Raw genomic sequence first — 24,328 nt, forward strand, 5'->3', positions numbered from 1 at the left:
TTGGTAAATTTAGGAAAATAATGGGATAGAAGGACAGTGCCAAAAGAGGGGAGGGGGAAGTGACATATTTGACCCCGGACCTGACCTTGTCTCTTGATACCCTCTATCATAAATAAAGAGATCCTATTGTCTCAAATTGGTGAAAATAACTGTTTGCAGTACATTTGTTCAGGACTGTCAACCTTATATTGCAACCAAACAATAACCTGTTTCCTATGCCAAATACAGTCAATCTATGCGGTGGATAAAGTATGTTTGTAAAGGTGAAGCTCGTAGACACCACATCTTGCCAGATCACAAACCTCATAGATGGATGCCCCATACTGAGATCATTTCTGGTGGAAGTTGAGGGGGGGGGGTAGGAGGAGTAGGAGGCAGGGAAGAATGGGTTGTAATATGGTCTCCATCAGCATTTGTTTGTGATTGGCTTTGCAGCTCACTTCTGTTGAAGGGGAAGGGGGGTATTATCATCTCTGTGCTATTAATTGAAGACTCAATCTTCAAGAGTTTTTCCTAGTCCCTTACTTGATTGCATGCAGTCTTATTTTGACTGGCTATACCCCTCCATTACTCCAGCAAGTAGATCACAGGTCTGTGCTGTCAAAACCAAATTGCTTTTTCTAATCTTCGGGAGATGTGGTACATTTTAAATGTTTACTTAACTGTCAGTGTTTCTCTCTGTATTTAGAAGTTTTATTTAACAGAGCTACCTTTTTTTGTAGAAATATTCCTTATCTAATCTTGGATAAATGCTTTTGGAACATTTTAAACTAAGACAAAAGACTTTTTTTTCAAGCTTGAAGATGATGACATCACTACTGAATCTGCTGTTGCCAGATACATTCACAAACAAATCACCAAATTAAAAAAAAAAAAATTCTTCTACCGGAAAAAAAAAATACAATACAACGAGGATGAGACTTGCAGATGCTGATGCTTGCTTGCAGATGCCGAAATTTCCCGCAATTTTGTTAAACAATCAACTTCAGCCACAGGAATATCGGTATGATAATTAGCTGACATCAGTGATATACATATTCATGATTGATCGGCGATAAATTACAGTTCCTACCCCTTCGTACCAATACTTTGGCAGACAATGCACCGTAGCCGGTCTACGATTGTTATCTCTCCTACAGTCATGTTTGTTTGTCTCAGGGGTAACATTAAATAAAGTTACATTGTTGACAAAAGACAAAAGACTTTTTTTCAAGCTTGAAGATGATGACATCACTACTGAATCTGCTGTTGCCAGATCTGCATTCACAAAATACCACCAAATTTGAAAAAAAAAAAAAAATTATCTTCTACCAAAAACAAGAATACAACGAGGATGAGACTTTAAACTGCAGATGCCGAAAATTTCCAAATTTCCCTCAATTTAACAAAGTTAAACAATCAACTTCAGGCACAGGAATATCGGTATGATAATTAGCTGACATCAGTGATATACATATTCATTATTGAATGGTGATAAATTAAGGTCCTTCTCCTTCGTACCAATACTTTGGCAGACAATGCACTGTAGCCGGTCTACGATTGTTATCTCTCCTACAGTCATGTTTGTTTGTCTCTGGGGTAACATTAAATAAAGTTACATTGTTGACTTAAGACTTCGTTTTGTTTGCTGATTGTTTGTTGATTACTAAGTACAGTCTTTTCTGATTGTGGAGGGATTTGCCCCCCCCCCCTCCGCACTCTTACATTATTTGTAGATCCCCTCTTTGAAGTTTGAATTTCATTTTGCTTTGTCCTTGGTGTCATAAAAAGTGCATCCACATAGCTGTACAAATTTATAATGGTCCCCAGAAAAACTTATCTAACCATTGTGCCTTTTTTTAATCAAACCAAATCAAGATTCAAAACTTGTCCAAACAGTTTCTTAACATGTATTCTCTTCTGTATTTGTTGACGTTGAGCCCTTCCAGATTTTGAAAAATTGCCTTGGTTGGTGCTCTTTCAGAAACTCTTTTTGGGGGGGGGGGGGGCTGTCAAGACCTCCCTTTTGAATGAAAACCAAGGGCAATTTCTAACTTGCCTGCTGAAAAAAGCTGCCTGTACCCCCTCTTGTTTGTAAATTTCCAGCTCTGATTCTTAGCGTGGTTATGTATTGTGAAGGGAAGGCTTGACAAGACAAGAGTAGGCTCAAACACTGCTTTGCGCTGATGAGCAAATTAGTTTCAACTTTAACGTTTTAAGTGTTGAAGGGCGCTGTTCATTTATAGAGGGTAACTATGAATATGTACATACTGAATATAAAGTTTCTTAACCCCCTGCTAGAATTTGTGGCATGCTCTATCCCACATTTCCACTTTCTTTATATATATCAATATGTATACTACATATTGATATGTTGTAATGCATGATGGCAACATGTTTTTTTTTTTCCTTTTCTTATTTTATGTTTTTTATTTTTTTTATTTTTTCATTTCAAACTCTGAAAACCTTGTAAACAAGCTTCAACTCATTGTTAGCAACTCTCATACTTGGTATTCGGAATGGCTCTTAATTGAGTTCTTGGTTGCTATATTTGTTTGTGGAATGTTAAAGGTCATTTGATGTCAGCAATAGTCTAATAGATCTGACAAGTTTGACAGGATAACAGGATAACTCTGGACAAGATCAGTTTTGATGCATCCCAGACTTGGTATGTAGATTAAGTACTGCACGGTCTTGAAGATGTAAGTGTGTTTGTTTGGTGTCAGTTAGAGGTCATGAGGGGTCAAACTCTCAACCTTTTATCATCAGCTAACTCAGTAGGTTCTCCCTTACTTAATCTCATACTTGGTATTTTGATGTCGCGCACTGAGTTCTCTCTGTTGCCACCGATTTCGGTGAAAAAATTTAGTTCAACGATTTTGTGAAAGGATGCAATATGCAATCCAGCTGAATATCTCTTAGGTAACCTCAAGCACCACATACAGCAGTCAACCCTGAAATCTGTTCGGTTTCAGAGAAGTCCATGCTCTCGTTGTCATGGGAATGGGGCTTGTGATGGGACAGGATGGGACCTTAGCACATCTGGTTGTTGCCATGTCCAAGGAGTTGGTATTTTTATCTCAAACAGAGGTCAAAGTGATCTAATTCTACTGCTATGCTGGATGACTTGAGGACAAGTGGTTTTAGTATTCAGTTATCAAAATACTTCACAATTTCAAAAAGATGAAATGAAGACGCTTTCATACATTGATAACAATTGTTAAAGTGACTGATGGCAGTGTTTGATTTGTTTGCTCAATTAGGTAAGGCCACCTGGGCAAATGTGGGATGATGGGGGTGGGGGGGGGAGGGCTGCAGCATCCTGGGCCATCGCTGCATAGGTAATAATCTTCTTTGCTCTGCTGCAGCTTGATCCATCCTTGCTGAGTAGGAGTCGTGCAGCTGCTGCAGCTTTTCCTTTTTTTGACAAGATTCCTTAAAAAAAATTACCATGGATTTCAAAGTTCACATCTAGGTCGCCCTTTAGAAGGCATAGACAAAATAAAACATGACTTTGCCAAGTCTACTTATGACACGTTTGTCGCTTCTTTCTCGTCCGTTTTTTCTTCCGGATGTTCTCTCACCTTTTGTTACTCTTCTTCTAGAGGTGCGTCTTCATTTCCTCGGAGGGGCTTCACTAGTCAAGCACGGACAGATTATCTAGAGCACTTCCTTTACACTTCATAAACACTCAAATTCTGGAGCAAGCGATAGAACTATTATTTGTATATGGTCACCTTGCCCTCTTGAAATAAGTTTGGTAATTTTGATAAGCAGTGATGTGGAAAGTTGAAAAAAATGTTATTCACCGCCCACTCCTTTCCACCCCCCCCCTCTCTTCCCCATATTGTCCACAGTACTAGCAAATATTAACCAGTGAAATGTCAGATGAAGGGTATTAACTTATATGTCTTAACTTTTATATGAAAAAGGGTCAAAGAAAATAAAACAATCTGCGACCTTTTTTGGTAATGAGGTGATTGTGACTTGCGTGACAGCGATTTCCTAAGCTGTTTAGACAATTCCTGTTCTTATCAGGGATATGTGTAACTCCGAAGTTTGCCCAGCCAACAAGTTTAAACAAACGTTTTTTTTTATGTAATTACTGATAGTAGTAGTCGCGGTAATATCTAGTGCAAGGTGCATCCTTCCAAAAGTCAACAGCAAGATAGGAAACAATAATCTTTACAAAAAAAGTTGGTTGAACTTAATAATGTTGGAGTGTGGGCCAAAGGAAGATGGGTAAAATCTACTCGATCCACTTTAGTGACCGGTCCTTGAAGGCACTAAAAATGACCCTCACAAGCTAAGAGAATCAAAATGGAGAAACAACCGAATTATAAGAATTCTGGTGTTTGTAAAGAATTGGCTGTTTAAGGTGCAGTCTAAATACTTGGTCATACCAATGACCCTTAGCAGATGTGGAATTAAAGGGGGTGGGAGGGTGCAGGAGTAGTCCTTGTGGGTGCTTGTTGTATTTCGAGTGACATTCGTCCCAACATCAATCAGACAGCGTTTAAACTACTTTATTCACACCCAGTGTCACATATAAACATACATGGACAAAAGTCAAGAAAGTTTGTCACCTCTCATATATCATCACTTAGCTGTTTTGGATGGCGATCTGAAAGAGAGCAAATTGTATATGATCAACACTTTATAACCAGTTGATCAACACTTTATAACCAGTTGATCAACACTTCATAACCAGTTGTGGGGCAGTCAGCTGTGCATGACTTTTAAAGGTTGTTGTGTGAGGTGGGCCATTAAAAGATTATAATAATATATTTTTACTTTTAAAAATTTTTAAAAAAATGCAATTTAGAAAGTCATTTCAGATGAGGAAAACCGTAGATTGCTCTTGGATGAAAAACCCTCCTTACTATGACCCGGCTGGGGATCGAACCCCAAAGCTGGTTGCTTCAAATACCACATCCTCTATCCACTCGGCCACAGCACCGGGTGAAAGATCTGTTGTGTTGCAGTTCATTTCATCGTATTTCATTTGATAAATTGTTTTCGATAACAAGAAACTTATGGTTGCATAACATATCATATACAGTAATATTTAATAATAATACTTAATAATTGTACAAGATAGAAGTGAAAGAAGTTCTTCTACACCCCTCGGAGCTTAACAAAGTAGAATACTCTCCCCATGTTGGAAAGAAGAAAGTTCTAACCACACACGTTTTATACTAGAGAGATACACACCACTGTCAACATGTTGTGGAGTTTCACATGTTCACTTCAACAATTTTCCGGCTTTTCCAATTCCACAGTTTGTCCGGTTTTGCCTCATTTCCGCACTGTTCGCGCTTCCAATGATAGCAGGCACGGGGTACTGGCAAAGGTCAAATCTCTCTGGTCATCGCCGGTTTAACTTCCACTGGAGGAACATCAGGTGGGAGAAGATAGGGTCAAACTGGCAGAGGTAATAGGTCAGGGTAGTCAATAATTGAAATGTCCCAACAATTGAACGAACAGCCCATTCCATCAAAATTGGACAGATTTCTATGCAGTTTATCCAAACTGACATATCCAGTCCAGTTTGAAATTGTAATCTCTTCGTTTTTTATACGCTTAGCTTCTATCAAACACATCATCAAACCATGTCAAAGAATTTAAAGATAAGTCACATTGCTTCAGTCACGTAAGGAGACATTTTGGATCCAGTTAATTGATGAATAGGCCTATGAAAGCAAATTTTGAAAAGGGAACCAAAAAAATATATAGTTCAGGAATCAAACCAGTGACTTAAGGAATATAAGCCTTGCACTCTATAAACTGAGCTACGAAGCAGTATGTCAGATGCCATGGCATTGATCGCAGACCATATCTTTGCTGGTCGAATTTACCAAATCCAAGGTGTAAAGCTTCAGCGGGTTAAAACACTGCATCCTAACATGTAAGAATCAAGGCCTAGCCATTTTCAGGATAATACGCAGAAGGACGTGTTCATTATAGAAAGCAGCACTTTTGAGAATTATTTAGGAAGTTTCCGTTTGTATTATTGTAGGTGTTGAAGAACACAGTTGATCAGAAAATAAGATATTGTATTTAATTCTTACACAAATATACAAATGCAAGGTGAAATTTTGAAGAAAGAAAGAAATCTAAAGAAAATGGCTGAAGAGTGTTGAATAAAGTTGAAATATGACTATAGGCCTTTAATATAAGTGTTAGCTCAGTTTGTTTGTTTTCAGTTTGTTTCTGCTGGCAAGACATTTCTACAATTGTTTTTAAGGAGAGTACCAGTATTCAAGTTACATTCCACATTTTACAATGAACACACACAATGTATTCGGTCATGTAAAATTCCTACGCAGACAGAAACAAATTATAATAAAAACAATCACTTGAGGTATGCTAATCAGCCTTTTGTTACCCTCAAAGAAACCTCAATTTCAAACAATGAAGGATGCAGACTTAAAAAGGAGAAATAATTCTTATTAAACAAGGAGAAAAGATTTGAGGAAAAAAAAAATCTCATTTTTAATTTAAAGGAAAGTTAACCATGTTTGCCATGCTCTTATTTAAGTTTTATAATTTATTTATTCATATTTTGTTGTGCAAATTTTTCATACTTCAATATATACTTTCGTTTGTGTTATCTAATATATTCATCAGCCCATTATTTTACTGTCGTAATCATCTTTAAAACCTCGTTATGCATAAATTCCATCATAAACACAGCCAAACCAATGTTTATCTCGGGGATCCCTTTGGCACCGGTGTGTGCTAATATCACATAATTGTGACGATGTACTACTGTACTCTTTGGCCAAACATTTAAGCCCATACGTATGGATAGCGAGAATGAAATATGCAAGTGGCCACATGCCCTTTTGTTCACTACTAGAGTCCTAAAATGAATCGCTGATATAGGCTAGTAAATATCCTCATTGCTTAAAACTCAGATATGTAGGCTACACAGTGAAACAATTTTTGCTGGGCTCAGTACAGTCATGGACTACAGTCATGGACTCAGTACTAGTCATGTACAGTCATGGACTCAGTACTAGTCATGTACAGTCATGGACTCAGTACTAGTCATGTACAGTCATGGACTCAGTGCTAGTCATGTACAGTCATGGCCTACAGTCATGGACTCAGTAATAGTCATGTACGGTCATGGACTCAGTACTAGTCATGTACAGTCATGGACTCAGTACTAGTCATGTACAGTCATGGACTCAGTACTAGTCATGTACAGTCATGGACTCAGTGCTAGTCATGTACAGTCATAGCCTACAGTCATGGACTCAGTAATAGTCATGTACAGTCATGGACTCAGTACTAGTCATGTACAGTCCATGGACTACAGTCATGGACTCAGTACTTGTCATGGACTACAGTCATGGACTCAGTACTAGTCATATACAGTCATGGACTCAGTACTAATCATGTACAGTCATGGACTCAGTGATACTCATGTACAGTCATGGACTCAGTACTAGTCATGGACTACAGTCATGGACTCAGTACTAGTCATATACAGTCATGGACTCAGTACTAGTCATATACAGTCATGGACTCAGTACTAGTCATATACAGTCATGGACTCAGTACTAGTCATGTACAGTCATGGACTCAGTAATAGTCATGGACTACAGTCATGGACTCAGTACTAGTCATGTACAGTCATGGACTGCCAGCAAGAGCAACTAAGGACTCAAATGTGAATGTTACATGTGTCCTTTGAAGGGTCACCATTATTTGTTAGAGTGACGGATAGTAACGTACATGATACAGGTCCCATTAATGTCTTTGAGGTTTGTGTTTTTTTACTTTACAAAACAGAGACAAGAGACCGATGTATTTTGATTGAGTTATTCATTCAATCAATCTCTGCGAATGGGCCAAAATATTGCCAAAAGAGTACTTTGGCATGATTTGTGTGAATATGTACTACAAAATAGTAAATAAAAAAAAGAATGATTATTTAGGCTATCAAGATAAAAGCTAATGAGGCTTTAACGTTGTGCTTGCAGTGCTATTTTTAAATGTTATTATTATTTAAACAAGTTTGGAAGAGAATCTGTGTTATTCTAATTCTTTTCATTTTGTTAATCTCTTTTCTTTTTTATTATTGTTAGTTATCACTGTGTTTTACTACCGTTATAGATATCGATCATAATGCATATTAGTACACACAGACAGATAAAACTGCGTTTTTTCCATAAAAGGAAGTGGGGGTGGGGAGGAGATCATATCAATACCTTTCTATTACTAATCAGTATGATGAAAACCATTCGATTTAAGGGTAATATTTAAAAAAAATCTTCTCGCATACTGTTTTAATTTTTTTTTCTAAATTGATGATATTTACATAATCTGTTTATCACATAGTTGGTTAGCCTACAGAATAGTCTGTTGGATGAACTTTGACCTCACCTTATTAAACAGTTTATGTATGTAGGTTTACGTAACTTAGCAATATGCTTCACAATTGAACTTAATCGAACTCCACAGAGATGAAATAACATATAGATAAAAAGTAATTCTCATTTGTCATTCGACCATAACAAGTTAATAATCTGAAGAAAGTATAGCGCTTAGACTGAAAAACATTTACCTATGGCTATTATGTTACCCTTGCGTGATGTGTGTTGAAGAACTGTATTATTTAAGCTCTTTAAAGAAATATGCTTTCCTAAGAAGTTGTATTACTTAACGACGTCAAGTGACGACGACTGTTTGAAGAATTTAATTCTTTTTTTTCCGCTGATACATATTGATTTTAAACCTAAAATATCATCTACACAGCATCCAAACTTGAGAAATGAGATTTTCTGTATTAAGCTGAGCAAGGTGACAATAGAGAGATAAGTATGAATATATTTCACGAAAATATACTATTCTCGTGGATAAATAAATACAATATACTGAGACAGGAAGTGAAAATTCAGCTCAAGTCTGAAATAAATTTATTTATTAACCAAGTTTAGATGGATGAATTTTCGTGTGCCTTATATAAGTGAAAACTAAAACACAAATAATTATGCTATGTATCATAGCATACATTTGTGTCCAAAGAACAAGGACTGATTGGTCAGGGTTGAATAATAAAGAATTCAAATATAATGCGGCTGTTTATGTTATCTGATGCATTCTTTCCAAAATACTTTGGTATTTAAAATTGGAAACTGACAAGAATTTGCATTCCTTTTCTTTTATTGTGTTTTCATATTTCTGTTCTTTCTGTCTTTTTGTTTACCTTTTTTTTTGCTGTATAAAAATTGAAGTGAAATAAATTCCAGCTGTGCCTCTTTAACTTTACAATTCAAGCAACAGTAAACCTTGCTAAAGTCATTTGTTCTTATTTTATACTTTTGTTCATTGTGCCATCGATAGTGGTTGTCCAGAGGCTCCCACCCCCCCCCCCCCTCTCATCTTCAGTGGCCTATTATATTGAATTCTGAACTAATTTGTTCCATTCTTATCCAAGAAAGATTCCGAACCAGAAGATCAGAGAGATCTAGAATTAGATCTAGAATTAGAAGTCTTACGTAATTGACATTAATGAAAGTCACTGATAAAGAATGGTAGCCTCTAATTCTCTTGAGAACCAATATACATGCACAAAATGTCTTCCTGTGCGGAATACAGGAATAGAGATGCCTGTCACGCCATTTCAATTGGTTATTCATTTTATTTTGAGTTAACAAAAGCAATTCTGCCACTAACTGTTTTAACAAATGTTATGCTAACATAAACTAGCCAAACCGCTTTACCGATTAAAATCATCCAGTTTATTGTAGAGAAATAGGTGACATTTGACCTCTGTTTCAGACCACAGAGCTGATGGAATTTTGGACCAACTTTTCCAAAATACAAAATGTGTTAAAAGATCCTCTACTACAAGCGCGTCAGAAGTTAGTTCTGAACTAAAAATGAATATTAATTTTCTGATCATGTGATGGTTCTATGAATATTAATCTTCTGATCATGTGATGGTTCTATGAGTATTAATTTTCTGATCATGTGATGGTTTTATGAATATTAATTTTCTGATCATGTGATGGTTCTATGAGTATTAATTTTCTGATCATCTGATGGTTCTATGAATATTAATTTCTGATCATTTGATGGTTCTATGAGTATTAATTTTCTGATCATGTGATCAGGCGCGTATCCAGGATTTTCTAACCCGGGGGGCGCGAATTACTATCTAAGCGGAGCGCCACCATCGGTTGGTGCGGAGCGTACAAGAAAATTTTTGGTTTTGATACCCCCCAGATCACCGGAAATGGCACTTCTCGGGCTTGAAAATGACCAACCAGATGTACACTTTTGCCTGAGAACCGCAGTATTTCCCAAATTTTTTTTTTCCATCCATAAACTTTTTGAAGATTGTCACCAGTCACACATCATGTTCGACCTCATTGCATGTCCTATGGATCATTGCTTTTGTAGGTGATTCTACGTCACGGCCCACAATATCCGAAAGCCCCACTTTTCAAGGTTTTAAGCCCATTATTTGTTGAGAATTTGAAAATTCACATTTCTCGTGAATAAAATCACTTCAGAACATACCCATAATGTTGCACAAAATTCAATCTATGGACAACCAATATAGAAAAACCTCCTTGAACCCCTAACAGACAGGTCAAAATTGCACGAGTAGAGGAAAGTATGATGAAGAATGTTGGTGAGGAAATTTTCGAAAATTCAGACAGAGTTAATTTATTGGTGTAGAAATATTAAAACCTCTTATAATGGCTATTATAAAACTGCGTTGAAGGAAATGAAAAATAGCAGATATTTCCGATATCAGGTATATCGAAACCGAACACTACACACATAGGCGTAGGTCCCGTAGGAGGCGGGGGCTGCAGCCCCCCCCCCCCCGCAACCAAATTTTCCCCATTTTTTTCTGGCACCTACTGAAAGAAAAATAAATAGCAATGAATAGCTTAAAAATGATCTCCTTGGTAATTAAAATAAAGTTCTAAGCTTGGCCGATATTACTACTGTAAAAGAGAGTTTTGACATAAATGGATCTGTATGCTTTTTCTCCATCTACATAAGACATTTGGTTGTTTACATTAGCATCCGGCGGTATACTGTGCAACTTTGACGGACCGTACGGTAAACGATGGCATGCGATGTAATGACCGATGCTTGTTTATATGATATTGGCATCGATATGTTGAACGCGCGTTCCGCGCGCGAAAAATTTTGACTACACACATAGACAGTTTTTGGGGCTGTTCATCCTGGAACATGCATTTCAATGCTCACTGACATGATGTTATATATGCTCTTTACTTTACAAATTCGAAAAGGCGTGTAGCGAGTAATTGCCAAGGGAGGGGCGAAGCCAGTAGGCAAACTATCTAAGCGAAGCGCCACCATGAGTTGGCGCGAAGCGTACAATAAAATTTTTGGCCGAAAATGCCTCCCAGATCGCTGGAAATGACACTTCCCAGGCCTTGTAAGTTGCATCTAAGCATTGTCTATTTTGAAATTACTAGCGATGTCATAAAGAAAATTTGCTCGGGGGGGGGGGGGGCAGTCGCCCCTTCCCGAAATGCGTCATGTTCCCCGACGACTCGGTCGAGTTCAAGACCAGCCACAGTTGGCTCCATATAGCACAATTGTACAATTGTTTAAGGCGTCCATACACACACACGCGTTATGATAGACCATATATAGTATTTATATAGATACATTAGTGAGAGAGGAAAAATGGAAACGTCAAAAATGGAGTTGTCGGTGTAAGGGGTAGGGTAAGGCGCACACCCCCTCCGTAATCCTTGATCTGTCACTGGCTACCCTGTGTATATAGTAGGGATCAGCGCTTTAACTATGACTGTTCCTCTTTCTCTTCCCGAGGTCTTGGCTATCTTCTACTCCCCCCCCCCTTTTCTCCTTTTTCTCTTTTTTTTTCTTTTTCTTTTCCCTTCCTTCCTCTCCTCCTTTTCTTTTTCCCCCCTCCTTTTCCCTTTTTTCTTCTCTTTTTTTCTCTCCTCTTTTCCTAACCCGGGGGGCGCGCGCCCCCAACGCCCCCCTTGGATACGCACCTGGTGATGGTTCTATGAATAGTCATTTTCTGTGATTACGTGATGGTTCTGAAGAGTACTTCACGTCTTCTTTGAATACTGTTGTCCTCATTGTATTTTTTTGCATAAACTGAACTACTAAAAGAAAAAACAATAGGCCTAGTTAATATTGACCAAAATACGATCGCTAACTCGAATGACCTTTGATCTCTTCCTAAAACAACACCAACCAAGAACACAAGAGTAATTTCCATACCAGATCAGAGCTTCTTGGAGTCTGGATTTATTGAATTAGTCTTACATACGTTTTTAATCTCAAAAACGCTTTTTACGACAACCGTTGAGCTCATATGAGCATTAAAACTGTTAGAACGCTATACCCATGAAGTGGCAGAAACCCTCCAATTATAAATTTCATCAAGACAGTGCTTGTTGAAAAAGCCTATAGTAAAGAACGTTGTGATTACCTCAAATAACCCAACGTAGCCAAAAGTTCAGTTCGGGGCATCTTCATACCAAGTAAACATCTATATATATATATATATATATATATATATATATATATATATATATATATATATATATATACATATATATATATATAGCTTGAAGTAGTACACCGAACAAATTTGTACTGTTTTCTGTAAGGATATACCTCACAAAAGAAAAATTCACGGTAAGCCCTCTTTCTGATAAATTTGCGTGCTTGTAAGTCGCTACTAGAAAGCAAAAAAAAAAACACCTGCTTTCGGAACATTCACACCCAACCAGGAGCTTTTCCCACGAAGGGTTCCTGGAAACCCGGCCAATAACCAGAACTAAATTCCCAAGTTCGCCAAAACAAGAAAATAAAAGCTCCTCGGGACCGCGGGTATGGCTTTAATTGTTTATTGTGCTACGACAATTCAACTTGAATTCGGAAGACTTTAAGGTGCTTACACATGCTTGGGTTTTCCATTGCGCAGCGGGAAAGAAGTATATTTGGCTCGAAAACCGAAAATGTACCCAGCATCCTCCTCTTAGTGGAATCTACTAGCCAGACTTGTTCTCCAAGACACTGAAAAAGCAGATTTGAATTGGGGAAATCGTTTTGGTGTTTCTACCCCGACCCCCACTACCCCCCCCTTTCCTGCAGGGTTACACATACTCCTGTAGTCAATTTAGCATTTCACACTTCAAATATTCTTTCAAAGTCTACTTCCCTAACACTCATATCCGGTAATTGCGGAAGATGTATACACAAAGCGATTTGCTTATTACGGAATTAAAACTGATTATGAAACAGTTTTTTCCCAGGGGCCAAATTAATGATTTTCACTGCATGGAATGCCGAAAGGGAATGACATAAAAGACGCGCGTTTAACAATTGGTTCATTACAGCCTACACACCAAAATAATACTAGTAATAACCATAGTATTAACTAATCGTGCATGTATAGTCCAGTAATTAGATTTGGGAAGTATTTTACTTGAAATATTTCACCTAAATTTCCTCAAATTTTTTCTTCCGTCACCCCTGGTGTGAGTTCATTACTTTTTGGTTACCATAAAAAAAAAATCGCATGTAGCGTGTATGACTGTTTCTTTCCATGTTCATCGCAGCGGGAGACACAGTGTGCATTGAAGCAGGAAAATAACTTAAAAAGAATTATCGACTCTATGATTATGCTTTGTAGATAACGAACGACCCAGGATAAACTTTATGACTAGGGTTTTGCGGAGTGATTTGTGTCAAGCCAAAAAATAAAAAACCGTCTCGAAAAGTTAAAGGACATCACTGTTGCCTCCTTAAATATGCTAAAAAGATCAAATAATTGTCACTCATGCCGAACTTTCAACAAACATATCATTGCCACCTTCAAGAGTATTTTTTCACCGCACTGAGATATTGAAATTGTCCAATTTAACAAATTATAATTTGCAAGTGTTGGAGAACCAACGGGAAAGTACCCTTTTGAAAAGTTTTCAAAATTTTGTAGCAGTAGAATGCTCTCAACAAAAAATTGGGGCCAATACTGATGGTGACCTTTAAGGCGATTTTACTTTAAAGCAGCTTTCTGAATGATTTTTTTATAACAAATAAAATATAACAAAGAAAAGACATAATAAAAGACAACAAAGAAAAAGGAACAAAGAAAGACAACATTGTGGGTACCGTTCTTTTTTAATTCGTATCCTTTTTTTCTATTTTAATGAAACATCTCTAATTCATCACCACTTTCCAAATACATCATTTTCCGAATAGAAATTTACAAAAAAAATATAAAAATATATAGAAATAAGAAACAAAATCAATCAGATTTGATTCAAACAATTCGGATTTGAAATAAATGTTTCATCCACATGATATTAGGTTTTTTTCCGATCATTTCACTTTCAGGCCCGGAAATCTATAGATGATATAAAATCATAATGTTCATTACGCAAAAAGACGATGAAAATAATTCTTTCCTCGGTAAATGTGAGTATCAAATACAATACATTTTTTCCCCATTAGTCCTCCATCTTTATTCGTTACCTAAATTGAAAAAAAAAATGCCCATGTGAAGAAGAAACGTATTTTTATATTCATAACCATAAACTTAATAGACTTTCCTGAGATTTCCCAGGCTGTTATATTTAACAGTTGTTTTATACTCTGTGTTCTAGTCGTTTTAACCCTGTGTGAAAAGTATGGAGATTTTTTTGGGGGGGGGGGGGGGATGTCATCGCTATCAAATTTGAATAGACTTTGCTGAAAGTCTAGAATAACAGTTTGGTTGTATTCTATGATGGCTTTTTTTCTATTTCTTTTTTAATCCTCTGCATGATCCGTATATTCATGAAACAAAAAGTATGGTGGGTAGAAATGTTGTTACTTAGGGCCTAAATGATATTTTTCTTAGAAAACCAAATAGTGTTACTGTTCCTTGTAAAATCTTAGATAAACTCTTTTTTTTTCTTTTCTTTTTTTAACTCAAAGTGAAAACAAATTATATGAATAATGTTATAATACTTCCGTTACCATGTTAACCCTTTTAGAGTTCCTCTATGTTATAAAATAATAGATAATGAAAACATCCAACAAAAAATGAGCAATTCATTGAGTTAAAGACATGTGTGAAATAAATATTCAACAATATCCCTCAATTTAAACGTGTAAGTTTACTGGTTGAAATAGTCAGCTGAATATAGATTGAAAAAATATATATATATGGACGAATTATATCGGAATGTGGAATACTTATAATGAGAATTCCTCACATTTTACACTCGTAATATTTACAAATTTATCATCCTTATCCTTCCTACTTTAACAATTAATCAGTTAGACAATAGAGGAGGAATTAAGAAACTTAAACTGAGAAATCATAGTTTTCCAGTTAATTTTCTGTTAAAGTTGCTTCCAAAATTGGACAAAAATTAAGATTGTGATTATTTACAAGGAACGACCCCCCCCCCCCCAAAAAAAATAATGAAAACATCAATGTTTGTAACAATACCAATTTAAATTGTTCCACTATCTACATATGACGCAGTGATGACGTCATTAATGCGTAACCGTCTCCTTTAAATCAAATGTGTCTTCCATTTTGAAACAAATGATCATGAATAAAACACATTTAGTCCTTTGTCATTGGTTACCGTAACGATAAAGCAGTTACTTATGAATTAGTTAAAATTTAGAAAAGCCAAATCCGCCTATAGGCATATTGTAACGTTTGTACACATTTGAACTTACTTCATGTCAGCATCATTGAGTTAATTTTTATTATTACTGAAGTAACGGTAGTCAGCTACCTTGATTTTCTGTGCACAAAAATGACCTAATTTTTTACTGTTTTCGTTGTATTTGCAACATATAGTATAAGTACAAGTATTCTATTTTGGGGCCTAGTGGAATTCAATTTCAATAATTTGCAAATAATTATTCTTTTGCAGTTTGAGTTCCATATCAAATTAAATCTAGTAAACCATCAAAATTCGTTTACTTTTTAACCAGATCTTTCATCGAAGCTAATGTTTTTTTAAACAATATTTCTTCATCTCATATGATTATTTCAGTTGTCTGTGTATAGTGATTATTATAGCTATAAGCATCATGTGAATTTTTATGTTTGAAAGAGGTATTGTTTCTGGAAACGAAAATATGTTAACTTGGCATTAACTTAATAATTTTAAAACATTTGTCATTTGATATCGCTTAACGTCGAATACCCGCAGTCATTGGACCCAATATCAATCAAGTCAATTTAATCAAAGACTTACTCAATTATCTTATGGAGAAATTTATTTATTTAAAAATAAATTCAGCCAACTGAGAATTGAAAACACTGATTGGATTATTTATTTAAAGAGAACTTATCGTTTGACATTTGGCAATAATATTTTGGGATAATTTGGGGACCCCCCCCCCCATTTTATTCACTAATAACTTTTTCTTGTCAGCATAAACTAGGAATCACGGAAATGAGGCCTGCAAAGAAAAGAAATATATCTTTTCTTTCATTTTCTACTTTTATGTATTTATTTTTCGTATTTTTACGCAATATACCTGATAAAATCGCATTGTTTATTGGTTTTCGCTGATCAAGGATAAACGATCCGGTTGGAAAAAAAATTGATAAAAGATTACTATTAAGTGTTACGTTTGCAGCAATACATAGTAAACTGCTCCCCCTTCACCCCCCCCCCCACCTACCCCCCCCCCTCGCGTGAACAAAAAACAATATGTCCATGAAGAACTATTTCTTACTGTTATATACTATATCTGTTATGTTATATCTTATCTTACTGTTGTATATTGTCTGTTATATGTTACATTCTACCTCTTCTATTCGTATTTTTTGTTTAAATAATGCTAGTCCTATTTATATCAAACTCTTGATATGATAGACAAAAGCCGTAATATTAATCAATTATAAAAAATAATACGTATTAGGCCTTTACAAGTATTTAAGTTTGTTAACCAAGAAATCGAACTTGGCTGCAGCAGGCACATCAAGTGCTATGTAAACACGTGTGAAAGTTGCGTTTTATTAGACCTACACTGCTCTAGTTAAGCAAATATATATCTTTGATGTACTTTGCACATACATGAATCATTCATGTGTCCATCACGTTTATATGATATTGTTCCGCATGTTTGCCAAAAAAATAATTAGTCCACCTAATAACTGCGTGCGCCCCGTGTCTTATATGCAAATAAGGAAGGACTATAAGTACATACACTATATATGGAAAAGTGAGGGATCTGTATAGTGATTAGGTCATAACGTATATGAATATGAAGTGATTATTGTATTACACAAGTAGTGACTGTTGGCATTTTCGGGGCTTAAAACTTTGCGGTTACATTAAGAATGGCCAACCACTGCAAGAACACATTTCAAAATCAACTCTAGGCCAAACCGGAAACTTTGCACTACTAAGACAATCAATTTGGTTGAGTTTGGTTCGGTTTAATTAATTCATCAATTATATTTTGTGCATTCAAATAAGCACTGACGGTGATCTACGTATTTCATCAAACTCATATGTCCCAGTGACCAGAGGTTGATCGAAGTAAACAAATCTCAGTGAGGCAAAACAAAGTTTTGCGTTTAACTTTCGAAGAAGAAACACAACCTTAAGACGTCTTCTTTTTTTTCTTTTTTTTTGGGGGGGGGGGGGGGGTTCGGTATATAGCATTCATGAATAAACTTATTTAATATATACATACGTGGCATAGCTTAGTGATGGCAACATTGTAATCATGTAATCCCAGGGCATATTTTTCAGTTCATTTCAGGGTAATTGTTAATCAATCACGCAAGGTCAGTCTTACCTTGAATGGAAGAGGTCTCACTGAGAGGCCCGGTATGTAATCCATTGTGAGCTCCTCTTTATTATAAGGAGAGAAAGATAGCTTGTGTACAAGGTTTGTCACATAAAGGAACAATTCGTTGCGACCTAGCTCTGATCCCAGACAACGCCGTCGGCCAGCTCCGAAGGCCATCGTCTTCTCTACCTTCGTTTGATCGAGCTCTTTGCCATCTTCGGTCAGAAATCTAGTTGGATCAAATCTTTCCGGTTTGTCCCAGACTTCTTTGCTATGTTGAACCGAATGGAGATTCACAAAGACAACGGTGTCCCGAGGAATACGGAAGTTGTACTTGCCTCCCAAGATGACATCTCTAGTCGTGGCGTGCGGAATCGTGAATGGCACGACACACGAGTGGCGGAGCGTCTCCGACAAGAACGCTTGCGTAAAAGGCAGATTTTGGCGGTCATCCAAATTCGGGTTTCTATTTTGACCCACGTTTCTCTCCAATTCCTGATAAAGTCTCTCTTGAATTTCGGGGTAAGTGATAAGGTAGAGAACTGCCCATATCAAAGTGGATGAGACAGTGTCGAAACCGGCACCGAAGAGGTCGTAAACTGTACTCTGCAATGTTTCTTTGGTGATCTTAGCTGCCGCTAATTCGTTGACGTTCATTCCGTCCGTGGCTGTGCAGAGATAATCTAAGATGTCCTCTTCGGAGCCGACTTGGAAATCACGTTTGTGTTCTTCGATGTAACTGCCGAACCAGTTCTTGTAAGAGTGAAGGACGTTCTCGAATTTGGTGACAAGTCCATGGGCAATGTATCTAAGCCACGGCATAAAGTCCGCGGGATTTCCATTTTCCGTCGCTGCCGCGAAATCGTCACTGACTGAGAGGAAGTCGAGCAATTTTTGATTGTCGAGTTCGTGTCGTCGTCCCATGATGAACGATAACATCACATTGCTCACGGAAAGTTTGATGACATTGGCGGGGTCAACCACTATCTCCTCGTTGTTATTATTTGTCCAAAACGTTATCAGTTCCTCCACCTCAAATATCACTTTCTCTTCCAAGACGGAACGCTGTCTGCCTGCTGTAAATGTCCTCAGTGCCGTCTCGGCAAGTTTACGATGAAGTTTCCATCCCGGTGAATAGCTCGTAAAAGAGATATTTTCGCCAATGATCTTCTTGTAAGTGCGAAACGAGAGGATATCAGGTCGACCGGCAAAATCGATCGACTGTCGCACCAGGGCCTGGCGGATAGCGTCGGCTCCGTTTAGGACCACGACGTCTCGGCTCCCGATGCGAATTCGGAACACGTCACCATATTCGTTTGATAGTTTGGCGCACGTCTTATGTAACTCGTTGCTTAGTTGATGGGCATTACCAAGTATCGGTAGGCCGCGTGGTCCGGGTACGGATTTAGCTTGCTTGGTGGTGGAGGATGACGACATTTTATCTGCTTTCTACACACACAAAAAAAGACTTTGAAAATCACCAAGAACAGGGTCTTTTCTTTTCTTTAGCAGTGTATTCTTGCAATGGATTCACTTCTTTTTCAAGCAAACTTGCCCACAAAGGAAGGACTTAATGCGAATGCATTCTTCTTGCGTTTCTTTATATAGGCTTTTTCTCCCCCCATATCAATGTATAGGTTTAGTTGCATGAAACCTTGCCCAAGCACTGGGGTAACGTATAACACTGAGTAGTCGTCAGTCTGCTTGATAAACTTTGTGAGGCCTGGGAAATATCAGCTGATAAGTACCACGTTATTCATTCACTAATCTACGTAGAATGTATTGAGCATGCGCAAGCTAGTAAAGTCGTTTGAACAATAGCTCGTTATTAGCTGATTGGACAAAGTTATGATACGGTTTGATGCTCATGTCGATGAGAAACCCCGCCTTCCGCCCATTTGGATGACTCAATGAAATATTTAAGACACACTTTAAAGATATACAGAAAACACATAATTTTAACAAAATTTAAATCACAGGGGCGATAGCATTTAACCTCAATAATTCAGCGTGAAAGGTCATTGGGTGACGTTTTAATGCCAAGACAGTTTTACGGCGCGAAGATTTGAAGGGGTGGCGCAATGCCTAAAACGAGAAATATCAAATAACATCCAACTGCAATAAAACAGATATTAATATTTCCGACAAATTTGATTTGGGTCAATTGCGTGTTGGTTTTATTTACTTACAAACAACGACTATTACTTGTAAACAGAAATGGAAAAAAACAAAGTTAACATCAGACGAGGTTATTGTTATGCACTTGAACCGCTTGAACGGTTTCAAAAGAAGTTGGTTTTAAAAGAAAAAAGAACCTTCTTTGCGGCTAACAATAAGCAAAGAAGATTAACAATTGTTGTATTGATCTTCAACTGATAACTTGCACGCGAACTGGTCATCACGGGCTGCCATTGCACGCAATCGTCTTAAACTTGTCACAAGTAGGTTGATACTGTAGTCGGTCTGCAAACAAATATTCAGGATCGATTCAAACTTTGTTGACTTTAGAAGGAAAAAAAACATATTACTTTTAACTTTGTGACAAATGGTGCTTAGAGGTGTACTTTGGAACGCTCTACTCTGCGTGCGAAAACACAGAGGAAAAATTAGTGAGATTGAGGCTGGAATTTTGCACCGAATGTTAATGTACAAGCACACACACAGACATAAAATTATATATATATACATATATAAATATTTAGCACCTTAAATAGCCAGAAAAAGAATTTTGCCAGCTTTGATTCTCTCTTCATGTATATGTATATATATATATATATATATATATATATATATAGATATATATATATATATATATATATATATATATATATACATATACATATATATATATATATATCTATATATATATATATATATATATATATATATATATATATATATATATATATATATATATATATATATATATATATATATATATATATATATATATATATATATATACATAATCATGGGATAGTATAACCGGCCCTGCACACTTACATGAATTTATAAAATGCATGGAGTTATGAAGACCTCAGAAAGGGGTCACAGGGACTTAAGCGTCTCAGAGCGGGACCTGGCTCTCAAATCTCCTGAGTATGTCAGGACACGAAAACCACGTATGTAGGCCTACTTCGTTTAACCTTAATGGTATGACCTTTTTTTTTCTTGTCTTTTTTTTTGGACAATATATAAACCATTATATAAATTCTTTCTTCTTCATTTTGGTTCGATTTTGTCCTGCCACATGTAAACAGGAAGTAATGAGGCTTGTATATGGGTAACTTCACATCCGTGTACCACGTCCTTAAAAATTCAGGGACGACAGCTCGTACCAATCTATCATTTGTCAGTCAATGTGGTTTTTCTTAGGTTGAAGCTTAGAGGTATAGAAAATGCCCACAGGAGATATGACATTAAAAAAAAAAAAACAAATACAAGGAATACCACTGACTAAACAAGAACATCTTTGAATCAAACAAACATTACGGGCAACATTTTTCAATCCAGAAATACGTTTAAGGAACTATCGAGTGTAGTGTTCATGTGGTACGTGCACCCCCTTGCATGCGTCGTACCACTATAAATTGACTTACAAATAGTTGCACCTAATTCGTCATTTCCGAGGTCGCTTTAGATCATTAAAGTTGATCAATTGCCCTATAACCACCATATTATATTCGATATCTTGAACTATTGTGACACTTAACAACGTGTCTTATATTTTGAACTGCACGAGGGGGCATTTACCACAGTATACTTGCTTTATATATAACCATGTGCCAGTTCTCGTAGCGTAAGATTAGCATTTCACCGACGTATTTCTCATTTTAGTAAAACACCTCCAATCTTCCCGTCATATACCATACTCTAAAAACATTCAAAATATTGATGATGAATGCAGACAAGAATATACCAAAAAAAAGGGGGTGGGTCATTTCTCTAGGTCTATTTAGTGCTTCTTTTTGCGACAGAGACTAACCGCCATTTTAACCCGCGGGTAAAACATTATTCTAACATTGGTACGGTGTGAGTGCCCGTGACCCAAACTATTCAAAATAAAACCCGAACTCGACCAATTAAGAAACAATTAACCAATCAGAATCAAATTATGATAATAAGGACTGGAAATCTGCAGTCTGAATATAGCCATGGAAAACCTTAATCAATAATACTTTTAATATATATTTGAAAAAAAAGTATTTTCGGCATTTTACTTTTTGAAATTGAAATCTTTTAAGGCGATGCAAAACGCTACACATATTACTTTATAAAAAGAAAAACAAACATAAAATCATTCATGTAGCCGAGTTTTGTTTTTCGTAATGTGGAAAGAAAACCACCTTTAAAATTGTATTCTAATTGAGTGGCAAATTTTATTTTTGTGACTTGGAATCGGAAAGGAAATTACATATATTGGCTACGTGTGTGAACCCTTCGTGTGCTTGTTTGGTTGGATATTGTTATTGTTGTTTATTTCTTGTTAATGGTCAAATGTAATTTTATGAGTCACTGGCAGTAATAAAAAAAAAAACTTTTAAGCGTGGAGAAAGCTTCTAGATTCAAAACTTTTAAAATGTACTTAATCCTTGATCTGAGTAAAGTTTTCAACAAAATGTCTAGGTCGACTTATGCCACTATAATTATGGAACGCCAAAAGGGTATGGCAGACAAATCCTCACAGTTTGATATGTATATATATATATATATATATATATATATATATATATATATATATATATATATATATATATATATATACATATACATATATATACATATATATATATATATATATATATATATATATATATATATATATATATATATAGTGCACGAATTTACACATGGACGAGGTAGCCCTCTACAACGTGTTCGTTAAAGGTGAACATAGAACATTAAAGCGATTTGCATAGGGTACGAAGAGAGAGAGGTTGTGAGAGAGGTGGAGAGAGAAAGGTTTCCGTGCTATTATTCATCTTGGATATTAATAATAAAAAATATATACCACAGCAAAACCAACTCTCATAACTGGTTTTATGGAGAGGTAACGTGATGAGCAAATTCTGCAGAAACGGATGAGAACAAAATATGATTCCATTTGGGAGATATCACAGGTATATGATGTCACACGTTTTCCTTCATACATATACAATACTGAAGACTTGAGCAAGTCTAAATATGGCATCGAATCTCCACCCCACCCCACCCCACTCATCCTCGCCCCACGTTTAAATACATATCGTTGGTTCGGAAATTAATGGATTTTTTTTAAAATGTCGGTCGTCAAAATACAATATTCTTATCATATAAACAAAAGTGTGACCAAAATTCGCTTTTGTGCGCAGCATATGTCCAACGTTGTTGGTTAGGAGAATATTTTCCAACTTTGGTTTTAGAGTGTATATGGTATCGTGCAAATAATTCTGAATAATCTTAATTCTCTTTTCATCTCAACTTCTTAAAATAAATTGATGCTTCGTTTTCATCCACTTGTTTTTTTTTAAATATATTTTTTATTTTATAGTGTCTTCCGTTTTTTTCACAAACTGGAAGGCAGGAGGGGACATTTTATACATCTGGAGGGGAGGAGGGGAGAAGGGGGAGGGAAAACAAGGGACCACATGCATGGAAAATTTATGACAAATTATGGTCAAGATAAATTATTATTATTTCTTTATCTTTTTTTTTAATTTACATTTTTTCTTTTGTTTTTATCTTCTATCCCTGTTTTTTTCTCTTTCCCTTCATCCTTTCACCTGTTTATACCTCCTTAACAATTAATTGCCCACCCACCCTACCCCGCTACCCATCTCTTGAGGCTCGTATGATCATCCTATTGAACACGGTATATATATACTTAATGACAACAATACAATTTGTTTCAACGAACGTTATTTACACGCTATTATTCACGAAAACCTTCGGTTTTTTTTTTCAGTTCATCTATTGTTATTTTTCACACGCGATCTTTTGGTTTACAGTTAACAGATCACAAAGTCCTAACTGACAAAAAAAAATAGCATCGCGTGTGATGCGAAAACTAAAACTGTTATTTATGATGGAAGGATGCCTATATCCCCCTTGAATTTGTCATTAAAAGAAGATATTTTATTTTTATTTTAATATTTCTTCTTTTGTAGCACCGTTGCGTGTGTATGAGCGTGGGTGAATATAGTTCCTCGGAACGTTAAATATATATACATATTTGACAAAATATCAAAGAGATAAGTGTGGTAAATATGGAACTTTGTAGCAAGTCTTGTTTATTTGCATTTTAAACTATCGCGTGACAATTTGACATAAATATATCGAACATGGGAATATATACCATGGCGTGAGAATTGTTGAACCGTACAATGTTTAGTATCGCGAATTTTAGTTTGATTTTATTCTCTATTATTTTTTGGGGGTTACAAAACAACAAGTTTCTCGTGTTGTTCACTCTCGAGAGAAACTGACATACTAAAATACTAATGATCGGTAACTTGCTTTTTTTTCTGTTAGCACGAAAACTTAATAAAGAATGAAAAAAATA

General features: G+C 36.2%; 2 protein-coding genes across 5 annotated transcripts in view; one reads left to right on the plus strand and one right to left on the minus strand.

Annotated features, from left to right (window-relative positions):
* Window positions 1-24,328, plus strand: part of LOC139959340 (kynurenine 3-monooxygenase-like) — a 108,950-nt gene that overhangs the window by 23,328 nt on the left and 61,294 nt on the right. For 2 of the 4 annotated variants that reach the window (XR_011789989.1, XR_011789990.1), the window contains exon 14: window positions 14,368-14,448. Coding sequence is in view for 2 of the 4 variants with exons in the window: in XM_071956829.1 (XP_071812930.1) it covers window positions 5,262-5,417 (156 nt within the window). In the remaining 2 variants the exon portion in view is untranslated. Of the gene's footprint in view, window positions 1-5,261; window positions 9,281-14,367; window positions 14,449-24,328 lie in introns of those variants that run through there. The other 2 variants (XM_071956829.1, XM_071956830.1) reach the window with 1 other exon arrangement.
* On the minus strand, window positions 17,634-20,190 carry LOC139960418 (cytochrome P450 1A1-like). The gene has a single exon (XM_071958766.1). The coding sequence runs from the start codon at window positions 19,222-19,224 to the stop codon at window positions 17,770-17,772; it is 1,455 nt and encodes a 484-aa protein (XP_071814867.1). The 5' UTR covers window positions 19,225-20,190; the 3' UTR covers window positions 17,634-17,769.

The sequence above is a fragment of the Apostichopus japonicus genome, chromosome 19 (assembly GCF_037975245.1).
Source record: "Apostichopus japonicus isolate 1M-3 chromosome 19, ASM3797524v1, whole genome shotgun sequence".
Taxonomy (NCBI): domain Eukaryota; kingdom Metazoa; phylum Echinodermata; class Holothuroidea; order Aspidochirotida; family Stichopodidae; genus Apostichopus; species Apostichopus japonicus.